Source organism: Alligator mississippiensis, chromosome 1 (assembly GCF_030867095.1).
Source record: "Alligator mississippiensis isolate rAllMis1 chromosome 1, rAllMis1, whole genome shotgun sequence".
Lineage (NCBI taxonomy): Eukaryota > Metazoa > Chordata > Crocodylia > Alligatoridae > Alligator > Alligator mississippiensis.
In genome coordinates this window covers 76792803-76816795 of record NC_081824.1, presented here as the reverse complement: position 1 = coordinate 76816795, position 23993 = coordinate 76792803, and the positions used below count along the sequence as shown (strand labels likewise).

Below are 23993 nucleotides of genomic sequence, written 5' to 3'. Positions count from 1 at the left end.
AATTAGAGTCCAAGGATATGTCTACACTGCCCCTGGACTGGCATACGCACTCTGGTTAGCTGCACTTGCGAAGCTATTGGAGAAGCAAAGGAGATATTCTTGGTGCAGGATGTGAAGCAACAAGGTCAAATATGGTTTTATTCTTTCTCTTTTACCTAATGAGGCAATTCTTTGGCATCCTCAAACATTCATAACTCATGAAATTGCATAAAAGATAAAGAAGAATATTACACATACCATTCAGGTTTACCAGGTCCTGAAGCTCTGTTGAAAGCACTACCATGGTCCTCTGATCCCCTACATGCATGTGTGGAGTCAGGGATGGAGCAATGTAGCCAGTAGTGATCTAACCATCAGGCTTGAGTCTAGTCCAGAGGCAGGGGGAAGGAGCTTCTCAGTCTCTCTGGAGGAAGCCATTAAACTTTCCATGAAACAAAAGATTCTGAAACAGAGGCAGCAGGACTTTTTAGCTTAGTGCATTCATTTGACAGGGAAAGCCCCTGTTCCAAAGATAATACCAAGATTATAAGTATTTTGGACAATATGTAACTATTGACATTCCCTTCACACACCTAGAACAGCCTGTCTTTTGGTGGTTAGGGTGCTATCCTGGGAGATGGGAATCCCCTCAGGCAGAGGAGGAAAATGAATTCAGGTATCCCACTTCTGTGGTGAGTGATCTAACCACTAAGTTTTTGGTCCAAAGGGATAAAGAATCATTATCGTGCCTCTGCTTGTACAGAGCCCAAAAGGCTTGCTTTGAGATTGCTTATTGGATCAAGTCCTGCCAGTAAGATAGGTGGATCAACCCCTAGTTTATGGATTTCTTGTCAAAGTCTTGTCAGGACCCAGGACCCAGGCATGACTTACCTCCAAGCTACTCAGCAATATCAACACTGAAGCACTTTTTGTTGTTAGAAGTAGACAGATAGACATCTAGGGAACTATACCGGCAAAACTGAGACACCTTGGTAAGCTAGAATTTTGAGGATTATAATTTTGGATTTATGTATGTAAAATAGGAGTTGGGTGGGACTGAGATTTGTAGTTCTTTTTTTTTTTAGTAAGTATTGCTGATGACCTAATCAGACCTGAAGACTCATTACTACTGGTGAGGGTGAACAATGGGAGAAGAACCAGCTTGGCTCTCAGAGCCCAGGCTACATCTTCAGACCCCCAAATTTTAAACTCTAAAATCCCTAGGGCCCTCTGGACAGTCACCTTGAAGATAAGCATTCTCCTGCAAGTCAAATTTAATGGTACTGATATATGGATACTGTTGGTCTTTTGCTTAATTTATCTACAAGACCTGCTTCATTTTTTATCATATCCTTATATGGCGGGTTCAGGCTTATTGCTTAGCTCACAAAGCCTTTAAAATGATACAGTCCTTAAACAGAGTTCATAAGGGGATGACTGACTCTCAGTCCTGAGATCTCTTCCCAGATCCCAAGAAGGTGCTGCCAACTTTATGCTGCTCCCTCAGTCCTGCAGTGCAACCTTCCTTCTCTCTCTCACATGAGCTCCCTCTCCTGATCTTGGGGCTGCTGCCTCCAGCCTTGCAGGGTCTTTTGCCAGACCCCAGGAGAGTCCTTAGCTCCATGTTGCAGCGGTCAGGCAGCCAACTAAGCACCCACACTCTCCCTCTGTCTGACCCCAGACTTCCCAGGAGCCTTTAGCTTCCTGTGGCCAGCTACTAATGTGTGTCAGCCGCTCAGGCCTTCAAGGCAGCCTGCAATTGGGCCTTACTGGTTTCGCTGGACTGCAGTGCCTGCCAACCTGCGGGTTCCTGCAGCTGGGAGTGTGCAGGCTGCTGTAAGCTTCTGCCAGCCAGCCTGCTGCATCTTACATTCCTCTTCTCGTGGTTATGATCATTTTACTGCATATATTTTCTGATATATTTTGCTATTGTGGTGCAAATCACACACAACTCAGTATGCTTTCTTAGGCTGCCCTGTGGCTGGAGCGGAATCTCCCTTCTTCACTGCCAAGAGCCTGTTTCTTCTTTCAAATCCCACCTTAAACCCACGTTTTCCAGCACCTTTCTACCAGCACTAGTAATCCTTACCCTGCTCTGCTTCCCTCACTATCTCGCTGTGGTACCTTATCTTGGGGACTGATCCTGGAAACCCTTATTTTTGGGAGTAGTCTTTACTGTTATACAGTGACTTGGCCTTCAGATGCACAATGTATCTTGCACAATCTTCAGAAATGGCCCTGTAAGCATTTTACCTGTATTAGCAGCTTTTATGAGTAAAAAATGAAAACCTATGATGTGCTGAGAACCCACATTTCCCCACACAAGTCACTACTGCCTTCCCTTCTCTCCTTTCTGTTCCCATGTTCATCTTGGAGTCAATAATGACTCCAAGATCCCTTTCTGCCTCCATGTTCACAAGAAGGCAGTTTCCCATCTTATAAGTGTGCTGCTGGTTACTACTGCCCAAGTGCAGCACCCTGCACTTGTCCGTATTGAAACGCATCCTGTTTTTGTTAGCCCACCCCTGCAACCTATCCAGGTCTTGCTGCAGTCTTTCCCTCCCTACCAGCGTGCCCACCTCTCCCCAAATTTTGGTATCATCAGCAAATTTAAACAGGTTGCTTTTCACCCCGTCATCCAAATCACTGATAAAGAAATTGAACAGTGCGGGCCCAAGGACCGAGCCCTGGGGGACTCCGCTGCCCACTTCCCCCCAGGTCGATTATGACCCATCCACCACCATCCTCTGAGGACGACCCTTCAGCCAATTTGCAATCCATCTGACTGTGTAGGCATCAATGCCACAGTCACCTAGTTTTTTAATGAGGATGGGGTGGGACACAGTGTCAAAGGCCTTGCTGAAGTCCAGAAAGATGACGTCCACGGCGACACCTGCATCCAATGCTTTTGTGACCTGATCGTAAAAGGCAATCAGGTTGGTCTGACATGACCTGCCCCTAATGAAACCGTACTGGTTGCCCTTGAGCATCATCCCCAATGCCAGCCCATCACAGATGTGCTCCTTGATGATCTTCTCAAAGAGTTTCCCCAGGACTGAGGTAAGACTGACGGGCCTATAGTTGCTCGGGTCCTCCCTCTTGATATTTGGCAACAGGAGAACGGCAATTGATGCTATTACTGCTCCCCTGCTGCCAAATTTTTGGATATGTGGGGATCAATGGAACACATGACATGGCTCCATGGGCCAGATCTGGCCTGTAGACTGGCGGTTAAGCACCCCCACATTATTTCTATTATTCTCGCTCATTGTAGGTAGGTTCCTATATGGCTCCATCACTGCTGTCTCTGAGTATCTCGTGATATGTAGCATACTTATTCTCATAGCACCCAGTGGGGTTGGAAAATGCTACAACCCATAGTTTACAAATGAGGCACTAACCTCAAAGGCTGGATCTAAGCCTCTTTGTGGTACCACAAACCACATGTGTTGCATGTCAAACCATTTGCCACACTACTAATTAACAGCTCTAGGGCAAAATTTGCTACCAGGATTTTCCTGGGTCCCAACCAGCCCCCCTGCAGAGCAGAGGGACAATGTGTCCCATTGCAAACTGCACTAGCAGGGGCATGTACTGCAGCACAGAGTAGTGGCATTACTATTTGTGCCACTACTATTTGTGCTGCTGCAAACACAAGCCCAAGTGTGGATGTGGCCAGAGAGGCTGAAGCAAACTTCTGACAACATACCACTTATGATGGTCAATGATAAGCTGTGAATTATAACAAATGCAGCTGTGCTGGCAAAAGCCTCTTGTGCAGATGCAGCTGTATTACTGAAACTACACTTTGGCCAGGATAGGTAATTTCACTGATATGGGATGGGATTTGATGGCTTGGGAGTGGTGATCTGGAATAGATATAACAGCAGTTAAAATATATTTCTGGTATAAGATGGGTCTACACCATGAGTATTTGCTGGCATAATTATGCCAGCAAAGCCTTTCAAGGGTAGACCTGTGCTAATTGCCCAGGAACACACAGGAAGTCTGTGTTTAGAGACAGGTTAATACTCTAATCACTGAGCTATCTGAAGTTGGGCTCATGCCAAATAACGAATAAGGTGCAAGATCTCAAACCTGTGTCCAACATGGATATCTGGGGATATGAGCAAGGAGAAAAGATCCCCTTGCAGCCATATTCTGGACATGCCTTCTCAAGACAAGGGCAAGCAATTATTGAAAGACCCAAATAACAGAGGCCCCTCCATTCTGCTTTAGCCCTTTCCTGTGAATACTGGTACACCTGAAGGCACTGCAGAACTAGATCCCACGCTGTACAGGGAAACAGCACCTGGAACATCCATGAATCATCTCTCCTTTGCCCAATGGTCTTACTTCCTCTGGCCATAGAAACAGGTGTCTGGCAGCTTAATTTTTTATGTGAAGACAGAGGCAAAGTAGCTGTTGAGTAGTTCTGCCTTCTTTCTAGCTTCAGTTAGGTGTTCCTCCTGGCTTGCTAACACAGGACCCATAGCTTCCTTGGTCCTTTTCTGGCCAGCATACTTGTAGAACCTCTTCTTGTTGTCCTTAACCACCTCTGCCAGGTGCAGATCATTCTTTATCTTTGCCTTCCTGACCAACACTGTCCATGTTTGAGGGCATGAGACCAGGCAACAATGCTATCATTTTTTCCCCTCTGAGACTCAAAACAAACTTTGGAAATTCAGTCTTGACTTTCAGTATGAGCCAATCACTACAGAGCTCTTTCATCACAACATCTTTTTCCCCATCTATCCCACCCTATAATGCAGCAAGTGGAAACAAGAGCTACAGGCAAAAAGGCAAAACATATGTCTACACCATCGAAGGACTGGGCTAGGGAGTACTTCACAGCACCTCTGCTTTACATATGCTATGCCCCAAAATCATAGAATAATAAAAAAGGATGGCTGGAAAGGACCCCAAAAGGTCATCTAGTCCAACCCCCTGCTCAAAGCAGGACCATCCTCAACTATATCATTCCAGCCAAGACTTTGTCTAGTCTGGTCTTAAAAACCTCCAAGGATGGATGCAATATACCTACCTTACCTGGCAGTGGGCACATGCCAATAAAGTTCTTGTCTTGGGTGTGCTAATTAGTAGCACTGAGGTGGCTGTATGATTTTCTTATTAGGGTATAGTATGGCCAAAGCAGCCATGACATGCTTCACTGAAGCATTCATAAGCGTGTTTTTTTTGACAAAGCAGATATGCCCAAAGTCATAAACAAAGAGACGTCACAGTGCTTGTTCAGCTGCAAGAATGAATGAAATGGTGAGGACAAATGTATGATCTCTAATCCACACATAGATGCACAGTTAGGAGAGCTTTACAAAAGGGAGGTGTTATTAATTTACTTTCATATAAGGCAAGACAGGCACAGGACAGTTAAACAACACGATCACTCACCGAGACAGGTTTTCAGATGTTTTTGAGTCGGGGTGAACAAGATATGGCCTGCAGGCTGGATGCAGACTAGTACAGGGCCATGTTATCTGGCCACAGGGCTGCCCACTGGGCCAGAAATTTGGCTCTGGAAGAGTGGTTGTCACAGTACCAGCATTATCACAGCTGCCAGAGCTGCAGCAATTCATGCTGCTGCTACTCGCTCCACTGCCGAATTTGAAGAGCTTCTGAAAAACCAAGGCCATTTAATGGCGTCTCTATTTGCCTGCCAGGACAGGGACTTCCAAATTCAGTACTCACCTCTGACAATTTAAGACTGGGTACCTGTATTCTTAAGAGCAGAAAGATTTAGGGTAAGTCCACATGGCAGTCAAAGGTGCAGCTGCAAGGTAGTGCAGCTAATCCATAACTAGTTTTAAATTAGCTAGCTCTGGTATTGAGAGCTATCTAGCCAAGGCAGCTTGGAGAACAGTGCAGATTAATTGTTGGAGCATTTACCTAAGGTCCTGGGCGGTTTTTAAAACTCATACTGAACTCAGTGATACTGTGCTACACTGTGATCAGCATCCAAGCTAGTAGTGTAGAGCTGACTTGGGGGTGTTGAACATGAGCTACCATCGCACCCCAGACTGGAGCACAGATATACACTCAGGAGGTTAATAAGGGTTTGTTTTGGCTTACTGTCTGTCAGCTGCCTGCTTCCTGCCTAACCTGTTGGTTTCTCTTTTTAGATTTTTCATGCAATATAATTTGATTTACTGACTGATATTTAGGGTAACTAAATGTATCTCTATAGGGAAAGAAAAAACAACAAATCATGTTGATTTATGAGAGCAGCAAGCAAACTTGCTTCAGGATAACTGGTGATTTATTATCTAGCTCAGAGAGGTAGTTAGCCAAATCAGGCTGAATGCAAGATAAGATGCATCTCTATCTTGCCTTCTGCCTATTATCTAGATTATTTAAATAGGTGACTAGACCATAATAAAGAGTGTCAATTAATGCCAAGCACACTGATAGCATTGCATGTTGTGTGTTGCAGACTCTTATCTACTAGGAAAGTAATGGTACAGTGCATGCATCTAGGCATGCAATTAATGTGAAGCAATAAACTACAGCACATATAGTGCCAGGGTTTATTGCTCCCAGGAGCTGTGTTTACACATGTTCCTGGGACTGCAGCATGTTGAGCTAGGTTGGAGCAGCCCTGGCTGACAGGGGGTTGGGGTTGGGGTTGGGGGGTCAGCCTTCCAGGCCAGGGCTGCTCCAACCTGACTCAATGTGCTTCAGAGGGACTGGCTGGGGCATGAGAGTGCTTCATGGTGGGGCTAGCCAGCAGGCAGCCCCACACTGAAGCACCTTGTGCCCTAGCCAGCCCCATCAGCATCTTCACGTGCATTGTTGCACAGTAAATAATGCTGCCACAGGATAGTACTTGTGTTTACAAGTACTAACCTACGGCAGTGCTTATTAGTTTACTACGACCTAATAGTATGCTGCACGTGTAGATGCAGAGACTTTATTGTGGAGCTAATTAGCCAGCTCTGCAGTAAACATCTCTTGTAGACATGCCCAGTAACAAGGGGCTTGTGTAGATGAAATGAGGGGCATGTGTGCATGACACTTTAAAGCAGGTTAAATGCTTTTGCACCACTTTAGTGGTGTTGGTGTTTGCACACATCTGCGACATATTGCGCATTAATTCCAGCCGCTGTAGCACATTCGGCGGTGTAATATGCCTTAAATGACATGGGGCGCAGCAAACTAAAACACCTCTGAGGAGTTTTAGTCTGCTGCCCTACAGTTGTGGAGCGAAGCACCAGGCTCCATGCAGCTCAGGCGCTCTGCAGGCAGTCGTGCAGGCAGCCTGGCAGCAGCCTGGGAAGGCAAGCTCCGCCAAAGGAAAAAAAAATAAATGGAGAGCCTGATCTTTTTTTTCCCAGTCCCTGTAGCCTGCTTGCCTTCCTGAGCTGCATGAGGACCCAGTCCTTCCCTTTGCAGCTGCAGTGTCCCCTGGGACTGCCTGAGCCAGGTGCCGGCGGGTGGGTGCTGCCTGGGGGGTGCCGCTGCTGCTGTGGAGGGAAGCACCAGCCCCACTCCCCACAGCTCAGGGACCGCTCTGCCCACCAGCAGCTCACCCTCCACTCCTCACCACTGGAGAGGCAGGTAAGACATGGGTATACACGACAGGGAGGTTTACTTCACCTTAAACTGAAGTGGTGTTTTTAAAAACCCATTGCTTCAATTTAGGGTGAAGTAAACCTCCGTTTTGTCTACACATGCCCAGTATGATAATTTCTGATCATCACTGAGCTCCATTCTGCAATGCACTGGACCCTAAAACAGCCAGTTACCTTGTAGCTTTCATTTTAGTAATATGTTTTCTTTAAAAAATTCTGATCATAGAATCGTAGAAATCATAGAATCCTAGAAAATGAAGGTTGGAAGGACCTCAGGAGGTCATCTAGTCCAACCCCCTGCTCAAAACAGGACCATCCCCAACTATACCATGCCAGCCAAGGTTTTGTCTAGCCAAGTCTTAAAAACCTCCAAGGATATAGAAAATATAGCTCTGGATCTAGATCATTAATGTTATTTTCAGATACATTCTCTTGGCAATGATATTCTTGATAACTGTTTCTTTTTATCTGATGGGAACATAAAAATATTTTAAATTTTATTTTCCCGTTCCCCCAGTTTTGAATTATGACTTCATTACTCTTTAGTAAATTATCTCAGGCTTAACCTTGTGAGACATCAAGCTTTTTTAGCAATAAAGCAAGTGGGTATAGAAAGTTCATGTTTAAAAAAGGTTTATTCATTATTAACTGTATATTATCTATAATTAATTAGCCACCTGTTTTTTAAAAAGTAACTTTCAACATTTTTACACGTGTTTTGGGATGTGGCACTGGGCGCTTCAATTAGCAAGCTGCACAAATTAAAAGCACCCATGCGTCATGTGTATCAGTGTCCCTGTGCATCTCCACACTGAAAAAATGGTGGCGGGGCACTTTGAAAACTAAAGCTCATTGAATGTGTTTTATTTGAAAGTGCCCTGCTACCATTTTTTCACTGCGGGGACCCTTGGGGACACTGATACATGTGATGTGGAAGGCTGCTGGAGCGCATCAATTTCTGTGCTCCAGCAGAATCTATTAATTGAGTCTGCTCCAATGTGCTGGTTTTCCAGCACATCAGAGCTGGCTCCCCACACGTCTATAGGAGCCCTCAGTTAGGGAGCAGAAAACTACTTTGTAGTCGCTAAAATGAAAAGAAAATAGTACAACTGAACAGATCACGGGCAGATCGTAGACTGACATTTGTTAACACAAACTATTTAGTGAATACATAGGAATAAGAAATGCATTCACAGGAATCAAGATCAACTTGCAAGTAATTCAGAAACAGAAAGAAAAAACTGCTTGTATCAGATAATGTATTTGCCATTAATAATTTGATTGGCAGGAAAACACACTCATAATCCACAGCAGTAATGTCACAGAGTTCTTTTCTTTGTACATTGAGATACAGGTTTGAAATGATAATTAATGGTCTACTAATAGAAGAAACAGAGTTAGCAATAGATATAAGTGAAAGTAGTAAAGGTGTGAGAAGTGGGCCATATTTGATTCAGATTTGGCCTGATTTGGGGGACAGTGATTCAATTCGCAGATTTGGATCACTGTCCTGATTTGATTCTGAGTTGGAGAATCAGCGATTCAGGCACAGACACAGCTTTATATGTTTTTTCTACATACCTTCAAGTACCAGGTGCGGCTCATGAATGCTGTGATGGTGGGGAGGATAGAGCATCCCACAGGAGTACAGGGTGGGCCCTGCATGCTCGGCGGTGGACTCAGAGGTGGACTTCTGGTCCACTTCCGGGTCTGCTGCCAAGCATGTGGGGGACCCCTCCCCCCATGCCCCTCCAGCTCAGTGATTGGCCACAGGTGGGACCCTGGGTGACCCCCCAGACATTGGAGGCACCAGTCACCGAGCCAGGGGGCTGGGTTGCGCAGGGGGTCCCCTGTGCACTCAGTGGCAGACTCGGAAGTGGACCAGAAGTACTTCTGGCCCACTTCAGGGTCTGCCACCAAGTGTGCGGGGGATCCCCCTGCACTCCCGTGGGACCCTTCATCCACCCCACCATCTCAGCGTTTATGAGCCATGCCTGGTACCTTGAGGAATGTAGGAAAAACATATAAAGCTGTGTCTATGGCCAAATCATCGAAACTTTCTGAATTTCTCTGACTTGAATTGGAGACCTCCGATTTGATTCCGAGAGATTAATGGGTCTCTTGATTCCATTCAGATTTGGCTATTCGACTGCCAAATTGGGCCGAATCTCTTCCAAATCAAATCAGTGACTGAAGCTTCGCACAGCCCTAAAAAGTAGTACTATTTACAGACAGAATGAAAAAGCTGATGGCAGACTAAAAGGAAGTTCAGATATGTCTATTCTAAAATATGCCATGGATATGAAATTCTGACATTAAAATGAAGTAGATGAATCGCAAATGTGAACAAGCACGGACTCTTGTGGATGGAGTATTGAACATTATATGTGTAAAAAGCTCATATAAATATAAGCTCTTAGAAATTGTCAAAGATTAAAGGAATTGAAGTATCAAGGAGCAGGAATAATTGCTATCAGTTTAGGATGCCAGGAACAGAAGGAGACAGGGAGACAGCCTACTATTATAAGCACTGCTCTGATGGCTCCACTGACAGTGCAGGATCAGCGCCAAAGAAAAACATTTAATTAAATCTGTAAGAAAAATGGAAATGAGCCATTAAAAGAGCAAAAGCCCCATTTTGCTCTTTGAGTAATAACATTATTTCTAAACAGCACAAAGCACTTTAAAGATAAGTAAGAAGATGAAGTCCCTCCCAAGAGCTTTGTATGTTCAAAATACATGGATTTGCTTCCTGACATCTGCATAATTAGAACAGAATAACAATGAGGTATTGTCCAACAGTTTGAGTACAAACCTGTAGACCAGAAGGCCTGGATGACTAATCCTGGCATGAATTCCTGTGGCTCAAGGCCAATTAATCTCTCTGCTTTAGTACCCTAAATGGGAGTAATAAACTTTACTCTCCTGCCTCATAGGGACAGTATATCTAGAACAAACAACAATATAAACATTTCAAGTAAGAATTTTTATTATGTAAAATGTCACACAGGTACTGGTGTGAATAGTGACAGAGACTGGAGAAAGAGAGAGGACTAGGGGGTGACTTTACGGGTAAGAGAGGGCAAATGATGGGATCAGTGCACTCCTCCCTTGACTTTTACTAGTATCAATCTATGCTGCATCTTTCCAAATATCAGGTAGAAGACAGTACAGAAAGGCACAAGTTTTCATGAGTGGCAGTTACTTCATCAGATCCTTTCAGACTTTAAAGAGTGTAAAGTAGAAAGGAATTTAAATACGAAGAAAAGGACAGGTGAAAGGGGCACTGCCAAGAAAGGTAAAAGGTGGGTTGAATAAGACAATAGGGAGTTAACACATCAAGGGACACTGGAATAAACAGTTGGAGTTAAAAGCTAATCTAAGTAGGATAAGATTGTGGACTAAGGAACACACAGTCTCTGTTGAGATCCTCTGTGCAGGATCTTTGGCTCTGATCCTGCACTGTCAGTGGAGTCATCAGAGCAGCACTTTTAATTGTAGGTTGTCTCCCTCTGTTCCTGGCATCCTAACCTGATAGCAATTATTTCTGCTCCTTGATACTCCAATTCCTTTAATCTTTGGCAATTTCTAAGATCTTATATTTATATGAGCTTTTTTTCACGTACAATGCTCAACAGAGACATAGTCTCTGTTGAGACCAGGTGGGATAAGATTGTGGGTGAAGAACACACAGTCTTTGTTGAGACCATGGTTGGTTGACACAGTTCAGCTGGTGTATGCTTTCTTGTTCTGCAGTTTCACATTCAATTTGATTTTTAAGGTTTTGTTATAAATACTGGGTTCTGTATGTGTTATGGAGATCCATTAAAGCAGAGGATAAAGCTGAGCAGTGAGAAGCAGAAATAGCTTGTCACAGTAGTGTAAAAGTAATTTTGTAGCTGTGATGGTCCAGAAATTATGTGAGAAGGAAGGATTACTTAGGAAAATAGCTTTTATTGGACAGCTATGTAGCTGCGATAAAATTAAACAAGTTTTTGAATGCAAGTCATCCTTCCTCACATCTCAGTAACTGTCAGGCTGGTGGAGAAACCCATTAAGCAAGCTAATCCTAGATGAAAGGCAGTATATTAGCCCTGAATATTGATATGAAACAAGTGATAGATTGACTTGTTATTGATTCCATAACAAGTGATCTGGGAATCAAGAGCATCATATGTAGGGACCTACCCAAATTGCAATTGCACGGATTTTATGGAAATTGAAAAATTGGGCAGTATCTGCAAAATCTGCAGAAATAAAACAAAACAAAAACTTACTAAAAATAAAATGCCGGTTCCCAGTGGGAGCTAGCAGTCCTCCTGGCCATGCAGCCCACTCTGGGGAAGGTCAGAGGGAGGCTGCCAGCACACAGGTGAGCAGGCAAGATGACTGCTGCCCTTGCCCTCCCTGCTGATTGGCTGAGAGGGCTGTCTGTTGTGCAGCCCCCACCCCCGCCAATCAGTGGCAAGGGGTGGGGCCGCATGATGGGGCAACCCTTTCAGATAGTTAGTGGTGAGTAGCGGGGCCATATGACAAGCAGCTCTCTCTGCCAATCAGCAGGGGCAGGAGGGGCACTGAGGCCCGTCAGCCAAACAGAGGGGTGTTGGGGGGTGCTCTGATAAGCCCTTGAAAATGGCAGCCAGCTCCCCAAAGTCAATCTGTCCATGAAATCAGCCAGCTGCTTCCTTGAGTTGAGTAGACCCCTAATTGTATGCAGAGAGAATGAGTTAAGCGCTCACATAAATAGCTTCAAAGTAGGGTGCTGACTTCTACAACCAACAAGCAAATCTCGATGGCTCAGAGAAAGGTCTTGGTTTGATGGGACTTCATAACATTTCAAAGTCAGGGGCAAAGGGCTGGGACAGGACTCTTGTATAAACAGTCAGCAGGAAGAGTCCGTCCTTTGCTGTGAGTATGTATGGGTCACCAGAGAAGAAAAGTATCAAGGGATACTTTCTGGGGTATGTCTACATTACTATTTATGGTCACCTTCAAAGTTTGTCCTCACAATCTAAACCAGGGACTGGGAATTTGGGGGTGGGGGTCAACAGAGGCAGGGCCCCTGACCAAAATCTGGGGTAGGAAGCCCCCTGCGGATGTGTGCTGGTAGTAGCCTGGGGCAAGAGACAGCTGCCTGCTCCCATCGCCATTACAGCTCATCTAGAGGTGTGCCTAGATGTGGCCCATGAGGATACCCACGGTCTGGATTTGGCTGAGGAAGCCAAATCAATTTGACAGCCCTGATCTATACTAAAAACCCGTAAGCTTGATTGCTGGCTGAAGTCCAGTTGACCGTGGAGGCTCTGCTAAGTGTAAGGGACTGAGGTTATCCTTTATCTGATTCTCCCCCTTCCTGCAGTGTGCTGTTAACTGACCCAGATGCTGCAGTCTGCAAGCACAGAAAATCTGCCAGCAGCAATCCCATATCTTTTGTTCCTGAGTTCCCACCCATTTACACCCCACTTCCTGTCTCTAGTGCCTGCAATTAGGGCCAAGCACAGAAAGAAAGGCAAGAAGGACTCTTAGAAGAGCTCCACTTAAGGAACAGAAGCACAATATGTTATGACTGCCAGGCTGGCTCCTTGACTCGGACCAGTTTAAGCAGTCGCATAACTGAGGGGCGGTGCCTGGGGCAGCGGCAGCAATCACTGCCTTTGTGGGTGGGGACGTGCAACAATAGCAGCCCTTGCAGCAGCTGCTGGATGCACCACCACAATCAGCCACTTGGAAGCCAGTGATGCATCATGCACTGTGGCTGCCCAGGGTGCAGAGCTGCCCTACTATGCCTCTCGGTTTGAGGGAGACCCTGAGGATCACCCATAAATATCAGTGTAGATATTGAAATAAAACAGGAGTGCCTGGCTCAAGCTTCTAAACATTAGAAGCCTATGTACAGTTTTGGTATTACTGGTCTTGGGTCCCCCAAAACATACGTACATTTTGTAAACAAAGAGACTGAGCTAAAAACACCTTGACTCAATAATTTCTCATCCAGATGGAAACCCATTCTGGGAAGCTGCACATTCAGGCTATTACTCTGCCAAAGTATGGTATTATCTTCACTGCTACTGCTACAATAGAAGATTCATTAAGTTTCATTTTGAAACTGTGGGACACTATCCACCTTCTCTTTCTGCATTTCACCTTTTTAACTCTAGAAAAATGGGGGAAAAGTTAAGTAGAATACCTCATCTTTTTAGGTGTTGTGTTACTCCTTGCTATTAAAAGTAACCTTTTGACTCTTACATTTACTTTTAAAACATGTATGCTATATTTTAGCTTTACATTTTCTTAGAAAAAGGAGGTAATTTGGACTTTAAACTACTTTCAATACTTAGCAGTGTTAAATTTCAGGGAGAAACTAGCACTTTCACTATTAAAAATAAAAGCCCTATTTAGTGATAAAGTAAAACTCTGAATTTGCAGTAAAAAAAACACTATTTAAGAAGGAGGGGGGGGGTTATTTTTACAATTTTTGAAAGAGTGAGAACATGGGGGAAAATAGAAGTATTCATATTTTAATATATTTTTATGTTTGCTCTGATAGGAAAATTTTGAATCAAGGTTTTTTTTAATGAATATTCTCACAGGAAAATGTTCCTTTTTCCAGCCAGTCCTACTTTTAATATAGTGCTATGGGAGAGAATCAAAGCAATAAACCCTTGATATTTTCCCATGCTTTGGCAGATTTTGAGTACAGGCAGTCCTCATACTTACGACACAATTGGTTCCTGAAAACTGCATCTTAAGTCAAAATGTTGTAACTTGGAAACAATTTTCCCATAGGAAACAATGTTATAAATGGGGGATTGGTTCCTGAACCAAGGCCCAATGCCCGATTTTCACCAAAAATAACCCAGAATTTTGTACTCAATCAATTATAGACGAATAATATAGCTACATCAGTGTATTTATATTGTAAATAACAATCATATCGATTTGGAAGGACTTTTTTGAGGTGACTTGCTGGACGTTTTGAACGGCTCTTGGTTGGACTATTTGAAGGGTTCTTGGCTGGAGTCTTCTCAGGAGTCTTGGCTGTAGGTTTTTCTGGAGTCTTGTCTGGTTTCATAAAGAAAGTGTCCAAGGAAGCTTGGATAGATGTTCTCCAGGGAGATGGGCAATGTGGTGAACTTGTTTGCTGGTGTGGCATGGCATTGGATCAAGTGTAGTGAAGTTGAAACTGAGTGTCAATTTATAAACATTGTAAGTGTGAAATGTTGTAACTCGAAATATTGTAAGTCGAGGACTACCTGTGTGTCACATTCATGTTTTGATAATGTATTCCCTTTTTTAGCATGTAAGCACATTTACCTAACACCATAATGACTGTACCTACATTAGCAGAAACAAAAGAATAGAGATTATGAAATGAGGCTGCTAAAATATTGAATTATTTTGTTGTTCATTGTCTAAATTTATTAATTTAAAGTTCTGGTAGCTTGCTTTGTGTCACCACATATGCTAATTTAGGAGAGCCTTTCTCAGAGTGTGCCACCTGCAAAGAAGTCTGAAACTGTCCCATGACATTACATACCTCAGAGCTTCTACAGGGCAGAGATTTCCCAGAATTTATTGTGACTGTGACTCCAGGAAATTTCACTGCAGCTCCACTCCCAGCCCTGCACTGCTGCCCAGTGCCTGGTGCAGCCCTGGCTGAATGCCCCACATCCATCCAAATGCCAGGAAAAGCCACAGCTGCCCCAGGGGGCAGTGTAGTGCTGGGAGCTGCAGTGAAATTTGGGGTGGCTGCAGTCTCCTCCCAGCGCTGCCGGAGCCTGCTCCGAGCCCAGCTGCCAGCAAGAACAGCCCCACGCAGTGCTGGCTCTGGCTCCACCCTGCAGCTGCCACCCACCCCACACCACACAGATCCAGGGGCACATGCCCTCCCCCCTGCCCCCCCAAGGTGCAAGCAGCAGTGGGAGCTGCCCCCACCCAACGAGCCACCCTTGCCCCAGCTAGGCAGCACCTGCCCCTGCCGGCTTCCTCACTGCGGCAGGCGTTGATCAGTCCCCCATATACCCCTTCCCACCCCCCTCCCCTTCCACCACAACAGACTTACCAGCTGATGGCAGCTGTATTGGATATCAGATCAGTATTGTCCAACGTGCCTCCTTAAGTATCGGCTATCGGTATCGGCCCCCAAAATCCATGCACCCCTAGTAACAATGCTCCTTTGCTCTGCCCTGTGTCTGGCTAGCTTTGTGCACTCTGTCTGTTGAGGCTCCATCTAGACCTTAATATTGGTTCCCCAGCTCTTCTTGGGTCTACCTCTTTTTCTGTTTCTCTCCACTGCACCCTGCATTATGGTGTTGGCAAGGGTGTCCAGCCTTCTTATGAAGTGTCCAAACCACTGCAGCTTCCTTCATTGCACAACCTCCAACAATGATTCATAGGTCTCAATTTCTTGACTGATTTGCCTCTTGACAGACTCACTGTCCATGTCAGAACTGAGGCATTTGAATTGAGCAAAAACCTGCAGGGACAAAATCAGGAAAGCAAAGATAAAGAAAGATCTGTACCTGGCAAAGGAGGTTAAGGACAACAAGAAGAGGTTCTATAAGTATGTTGGCCAGAAAAGAAGAACCAAAGAAGCTGTGGGTCCTCTGTTAACAAGCCCAGGGGGAACTCCTAACTGAAGGTACAAAGAAGGCAGAGCTACTCAACAGCTACTTTGCCTCAATCGTCACAAAAAATTTAGTTGCCAGACATATAATAGGGACTATCTGGATAAGGAAGGGGGGCACAAGCTGTGGGAGAATATAACAAAAGAAATGACCAGAGAGCTTTTTTTGGGTCTGAGTGAATTCAAGTAAGCAGAGCTAGATAGGCTTCATCCAGGGTCCTGAAGGAACTGACAGAGGTCGTGGGAGACAGGTTAGGTACCAGGGGACTGGAAAAGAGATAACATAGTACCTCTCTTTAAAAAAGGCAAAAAGGAGGACCCAGGGAACTACAGACTGATTAGTCTCACCTGGGAAGTTACCGCAGCGTATTCTAAGGAAGGCCATTTGCAAGCATCTGGAGGAGGAAAGACTGGTGAGAAGCAGCCAGCATGGTTTTATGAAAGCAAATTGTGTCAAACAAACCTGATCTCCTTTTTCAACAAACTACTTGGGTGGATTAAGGGAAGGCTGTGGATATAGTATGTTGACTTCAGCAAGGCTTTTGACAAGGTCCCACATGACCTTCTCATAAGCAAATTGGAAAAATGTGGGCTAGTTAAAACGACTGAAAGGTGAATAGATAATTGGCTCAACAGCTGTAAGCAAAGGGTAATTATAGTTTCATAGTAGTTTGGGGTCAGAAGGGACCTGAACGATCATCTAGTCTGACCCTCCACCACTGGCAGGAGCACACACTGGGATCACATGACCCCAGACAGGTGTTCGTCCAACCTCTGTTTAAATTTGCCCAAGGTAGGAGCAAGGACCACTTCCCTAGGAAGTTGGTTCCAGATCCTAGCCACCCTAACAGTGAAATTATTAACTGGTCCATGTCAAAATGGCAGGAGGTTTCAAATAGAGTCCCACAGGGGTCTGTCTTGAGCCTGGTGCTGTTCAACATGTTTATTAATGATTTGGATGTTGGCATAGAAAGCGTCTTGAGCAATTTTGCCGATGACATGAAACTGGGAAGGATTGCAGACACACTGGAGGATACAAGCATAATTCAGAAGGATCTTAACAGGTTGAAAAGTTTTGCTAGAGCTAACAGGATGATGCTCCGTTTAGACAAATGCAAGGTGCTACACCTCAGGAGGTATAATCAAAAACACAAATACAAAGTGGGGGACACTTTGCTCAATGGCAGCTCTACGGAAAAAGACTTGGGAGTCTTGGTAGACCACAGTCTCAATATGAGTCTGAAGTGTGATGCAGCCGCACAGAAGTCCAATACAGTTTTGGGAAGCATCAACACAAGCATTAGGTGCAAACACAGGAGGTGATAATGCCTCTCTATTTAGCACTTGTTAGGCCTCATCTGGAGTATTGTATTCAGTTCTGGCTCCACATTTGAAAAAGGACATGGAGAAGTTAGAGAGGGACTAGAGGTGGGCAACAAAGATGATCAGGGGCTTGGAAGGCAGGTTATATGAGAAAAGGCTGAAGGAATTAGGCAGGTTCAGCTTGTGGAAAAGTTGCTTAAGAGGGTGCATGACAGCAACCTTCAAATACTTGAAGGACTGCCATAAAAAAGAAGGGAAGTACCTTTTCTCTTTTGCTGCAGAGAGGAGGACACAGACCTACGTCTTGAAGTTGTAGCAAAGTAAATTTTGACTGGGTATCTTGAAAAAAATTCTTCACTGTTAGAATAATGAGCCAGTGGAATAGATTCTCCAGTTGTGGACTCTCCATCACTAGAGGTGTTCAAAAAATAGTTCGACAGTCCCTGGTCAGGGATGATCTAGGCCTAGCTATGCCTGCTTTCTACCATGGGTATTTTGCATGTTTCTGGGATCTGCTGCTTGCTCCTGCCCATCCCCCTCCCTTTTTTCTGCTATAGGTGTCAAGATGTTTTTAAACCTCTTCAGAGGCATTGGGTGTTGGCTACAACTAAGACTGTATACTTCAGTTGGGGTGTGCTGAATCTCCTGCTAGGAGTCAAGCTGGAGGTTCCTGGCTAGAGGGCCTTACCCCTCCACTCAGAATCAGACCAATCATGATATTTGGGATTAGGAAGGAATTTTGCTCCCATGGTCAGATTGGTACAGACTGGGGTGGGGCGGTGGGGGGGGCTGACTTCCTCTGTATCAGGGGCATGGCCCTCTACCTGGGATGTCTTGAACATATATTGACAAAATTTTATAGAAGCAGGAACACAGGCTCCTGTTATTCCCGTTTTACCTGTGGCAAGTTAGGATGTTAGGTCTATATTGTGTCAGGACTGAGGGCAATCTTATATAGAATTTAAATTATAGTTGTATAGGATGGTTTGGATAGGGATGATCCTGCCTCAGGCAGGAGGTTGAAATTGATAACCTCTGGAGGTCCCTTTCAGCCCTACTTCTCTATCACTAAAACGCTATATATACATTTTAGATTTTAAAAAGTCTTCCTTGTAAGGCCCAAGCAGATATATAACTAAAAGTTGCTTAGTGAGTAGTTTTGCAGAGACTCTTGAGTGTTGTATTCAAGTGAAACAGTTCTCAGTTATTACAATGTTTTGAATGCGTTTACCTGGAAGGACTGTAACAGATCCATCACTTACCTCAGGCTGGCTGCATTTTTTAAAGAATTTGGGGGGCTACATAAAGCTGGCTGCCTAAAATCTGCCCTAGCCAGGCAAAATGATCTGCCACTCCATATTTAGCTTTGTAGATTCCATAGCCATTTCCTCTCTATTTTATTTCTATTTCACTGTTTTCTCCTACACAAGACAACATCTTGGTCCACATTGTGCCATCACAGGGTGCAGCACAAATAGAGTACAGGACAAAATTCCAGTAAATAAAATGCAATGCTAATTCTATTCTCTTTCTTTCTCTCCCATCTGAAAGTTCAGGGTTTTAAGTAGATGTTATCCTAAATACACATAACTGCTAATAGACCATGACTGTGTAGGGTCAATTTCCTCCATACATGCAGATGATGACCATGCTTCTAGTGCTGAAAGTACCATGCTGCTCTGTGGTAAACACAGTCTATTGCAGACTTATTGTTATAGAGGTAGTGAAACCAAGTCAGTCATTAAAAAGGATAGTCTTGGCCCCTGGACAAAAGGTACAATCCTTCCTCTCTCAGTCCTTTGTCAAGCAATCTAAACAGCAATACTGACAGGTCACTTTCTTCTGTAGCTGTACCGACACTCAAGAAGGGACCAGATGAGTAGGTAAAACTATATAGGTGGACATGTTTACACACATTACAAACACATACAAAGAAAGTACTGTACCCCAAACATGCCGTACCAGCATCTCCCCTCCCACCACATTTTTTCTTGGTATTACCCCGATTAGCTTGTAAAGCATGACAACCTTCTGTGAGATTTTAAATGTTTCAATTCTCCCTTGTTCTTGTCCTTTTCGTGCAGTCGACCTCAAAGACAGAGACGGGAAGCACATGGAGAAACACACAAGCAAGGCAGGTATGCTACTAAAGATACAGCATCCCAGTAGCCACTACCTCTCACTAGCTCTTTTTATTATTGCGTGTCAGCAGCAGCAGTACCATTATGCCTTAGGCACCATCTAGAAGGGGCAGAATTTGAGTAAGCAAATAAACTGTGGAAGCCTCAAGCTTCAGTCGTGGTTTGGAGCTGGGCATCACAACCTGTTCTCTCTGTTTCCCATGGTATTAATAGGTGACTGTGCCCAGAGACCTGTGCAGAGAAGTGACTCTTTCCCTTCCAGGAAGCGGAGTGGGGGTGTACAGGGGGGACACACACAACCCCAGTGTTAACCCTTTCACAGATGCTCTCCAGTTGGCACCAGTTTTAGGCAAGTTTTATCTGATAAGAAGAATGTGGGGGCTATGTAGCACTGCGGTGGGTATCTTCTGCTTCTGCACAAGGAGGGAGAAGCTGGCAGCCATCTTGTAGCACAGTGTCTGTGAAAAAGCCAGCTCTAGAACATGACTCTGGAAAAAATCTTTTTTTCTACATTCTGCCTTCCAAAAACAAGGTGTGTGTTTTATTTGAGGGGGTGGGAGGTGGAATGTGGGAAAATACTGTATGTAGCCTTTGGAATGGCTGATTTGGTGACGTGGTTTCTCCATCACTGGTAATTAAGAATGAAGTCTCTTTAGAAGACATGATCTAGCTCAACCACAAGTTATCAGGTAAAAGTCTATAGCCTGGGCTGTGCACTAGGTGTTACAGAGAAGTGGATAATCACAGCAGTCCTTTTTTGACTCTAAGATGCCTTGCCATCCCTTATGCAAGCTCCTATGAAAACCAGAAAACCCTTTCCTCTAGTCTCACGGGAGACTGTTGCTGTCCAGCTCCCAAAATACCTTGTGTGTGTGACTTGTTTGCTTTTTATTGAAAAATTTCTCTTTTTGTTCTGAGTCATTAAAAATATATGACTGAGATCAGTGCCAAGTACAGGCTGTGGCACCAGCATCATATAATAGATGCATTGTAATCATGTCAAAGCAGGAAAGGGAGTACTGTCAAGAAGGACCTGGGTAGAAGTTGACAGAACCAAATGCCTCCCAGAGAAACTGAGCGAGTTTGGGAAACAAACTGGATTCCTAGATGTCATCTAGAAATCTAACAAATTACTGACATTCTCCTGTGGGCCCTGGGCCTGTGCTCACCAATGTTGTGGCACAGAGTAGCTGTGGCTTGCATTAAGCAGGTTTTGAATGGAATATACAGTATCTGGGTCACTTGTAATCTTCTACCTCAGCCTAACCTATACAAAGGTTGCAATCTTTCTGTAACAGAAGTACTGTATTATGTCAGTCATAGCCACTAATACAGCTGTTGCCATTGCTACGTCAGAAAATGCCATTTGTTCCCTTCTCTTCAGTTCTGTCCCTCTGATAGTGAATGCAATCTCCTTAGCATGGGTATTAAGCAGAGCCGAATTTAGATATTCGCAAATCTCAGGGCTGCTCAGTGCAAGCTATTACATCTGAAAGTCAATAGACAAAACTGACTCTTAGTGGTCTGTTAAAAGTCAATTACTTATAGCACTCACAAAACATACAAAACCCTCACACTCAAAACATAAAAGGCAGAAGCTTCTGTTGCTTTCTCAGCAATTGTAGATTGTGAGAGGGTGAATAAAATGGGGAAGGGAAGTGTCAAGATCTTTTTTTTTTAATTCTAAGAATAGGAAGGAAGAAAGAATTAATATATTGGATGAACTGAAATGCTTTTATCCAAAATAGCTTTGGTTAAAAGCCTGTTTTTGAATGAACCTAATATTTTTCACAAAACAATATTTTTTGTGGAAAGCTTTTGATATTTCTTAGGGGAGGGAATAAAAAGAAGAGAATGGAAAATGTATTATTTAAAAGAGAAACAGTATTTTTCATTTGTTTTGAAAAACCAAAGCAATTTTGATTTGGGGTTTTAATTGGGGGGCGGGGGGAGGGAGGGGAGAGGTGTGACCTTTCCTCCTACTTCACATTTCATTTCCTTTCCCATCTGAGCAGGGAAGAAAGAAGCAATGGGGAAGGTAAGGGTGGGGAGAGGGACAAGAAACAAAACCATATTCTTTCACTTTTCAAAAGCAAACATCTTCTCATGTCCTGTCACCCCGTTCAAATTTGAGTCCAAAAATGGGCTCAGACTATTGTTCAATCTGTAGCCTTAATGAGGTCTTCACTGGTTCATGGTTTCCCCATACTTGGGAAAGGCAATGGCTTCTTCCACATTTGCACATGCACATGGCGTTTTTGTTGTTACACTATCCCCACATTGCATGACAACTTTAGTCTTACTGACCCGTGTTTGGAGGCTGTTCAAGCTTTTCTGTGTTGGTCAATAAAGCTGTGTGCCTACAGGGAGATGTTTGGCAGTTTTGATATTCATGCTAAATCCTGATCATCTCTGATCTGGGTCATCTCTGATCATGACTGTCATATTTTTATTTGTGTGTCTGTCAGAGTTACATCCAGTGGCTGCATTGTAGATAGGAAACTTTTCTGTGATTTTAGTCTATGCAGCGTGGCTGTGAAGTTGGTGACTCTTGTCTTCGACCTTCCCTGAGACCCACAGCAGGAGCATTCACATTATGGTCCCTGCCAGATTCCTTGAATCTGTGAATTCAGCTACAAACCTAATATGAAAATTGTTGGCTTGGCAATTTTGTTTAAATCTGAATAAAGTCATCATTTTCCCCCACATTTTAATACAAAATAAATCAAACAATTAAATTCAACATTTTTTTCCTTCCAACTTTTTCTCAAAAATTGTTCTATTGGTTCCACATTCACATCAGCAAAAATCTCCACAAGTGGGCACCCATTTGATGTACCTTAGTATTTGGAAGACCAATAATTCAGGCATATAGAGACAATAGCTGTTTTTGAAAACGTGTTTTCAAATGCAGTTCCTGGACCCTGAGACAGGGAACACAATACAGGACTTGAGTAGTAACAGAAGTCAGAAATATTGCTGACTAGAAAATAGCCATACTATTTTGTGAACAAAGATAGTTTTGCTCCTATTCAGAATTAAAAAAAAACACTTATCTTTTTCTTTCATGCAAAACTGACATCTCAGAATAGAAGACCTGGGACTTGAACCTGAGTCTTTCACATCTCTGCTGAGTGCCATAACTATGGGCTATTGGCTATTTTTGTGGCTGATAGAATAACCCTCCCCTGCTTACCTGCATCTCTCTAATATTTTCATCAAAACCTATGCATTCCACAAAATATTTCAGCTTCAGCGACATAACATTTTCATACGAGTTCTGTTAAATTATCTTGACCAACTCTAGCTAGTAGCCCTTCAGGGCAATAACAATCAGCCCCTCACCTTTCCCTCTCCCTTCCCCAAGTGTTATTTCTTCTAGGCTTTTATTCTAGTATTTCAGGTATGTTTTTTAATGGAAGCTGGCACAGCACATTGACTTCAGTAGAGCCATGACAGTTATACCCCTTGATTTTACCTTCACATTTTTGGCTTTTTCTTCTTCAAATAAAATAACAATACCTTTGTCCCCTGTGCATCCAGAAAGCTGCTATATGTCTACACTCTTGCCATTCCAGCTTTGGAACTCAGCTCTCAAGAGCTCCCGTTCACACCAAGCACTGATTCAGTATTATCACCCCATTCCCCTCAAGGAGTGATGCACTGTAAAATGTAAAAAGGGATGGATGAAGATCCAAGGCCATGTAGAGCATTTTATATCTGCCAACCTACCCAAGTTCCTTTTAACTCTTACATGCAAATGAATCTGTCAGGTCTGTTAGAAGTCCATAATCTCAGTTCCTGTAATATCTTCTGTTTGGAAATAATAACATAAGTTTCAAATATTACTTTTTACAGCCACAGAAATGAACTTTCCTTAGGAGGTCTGCCATCTAGGTCCAAACCTACAGAGTTTTTTAGACATTGTTGAAACTTTAGGGTACTGCAATAATGTAGTACTATAGACACATACACAGACATACACACTCTCTAAAAACAGTCCTTGCCCCGCAAAGTTCAGAGCCTATACATAGAATGAAACAACAATAGATGTATAAAACAAATACGTGGGAGGACAAGCAGAAATCAGATCCCAGACTGAGGCCATGTATAGACATTCAGTTTCTCTTGGGACTGTTTGCTGTACTCCTAGTAGAAACCACAGTGTAGAGATGTTCAGAATTTTTCTCCCAAAGCAAAAATGGCGGTAGCAGGAAAAAAATAACTCTGGACTAACTGGGGTTAGATCATTCTCAGAAGAGTTTCTCCTAGGAAAACAAATGTTTGTACACATTCCCCTTGGAGAGAAACCACAGCAGAGTCTTCCAGCATCCCAAG

The 23993-nt window shown here is 43.8% G+C and overlaps 1 protein-coding gene across 1 annotated transcript in view; it reads left to right on the top strand.

Annotated features, from left to right (window-relative positions):
• Positions 1-23993, top strand: part of GABRR1 (gamma-aminobutyric acid type A receptor subunit rho1) — a 63110-nt gene that overhangs the window by 3572 nt on the left and 35545 nt on the right. The window contains exon 2 of the mRNA XM_006263881.3: positions 19599-19652. Within this exon, the coding sequence (XP_006263943.1) occupies positions 19599-19652 (54 nt within the window). The remainder of the gene's footprint in view (positions 1-19598; positions 19653-23993) is intronic.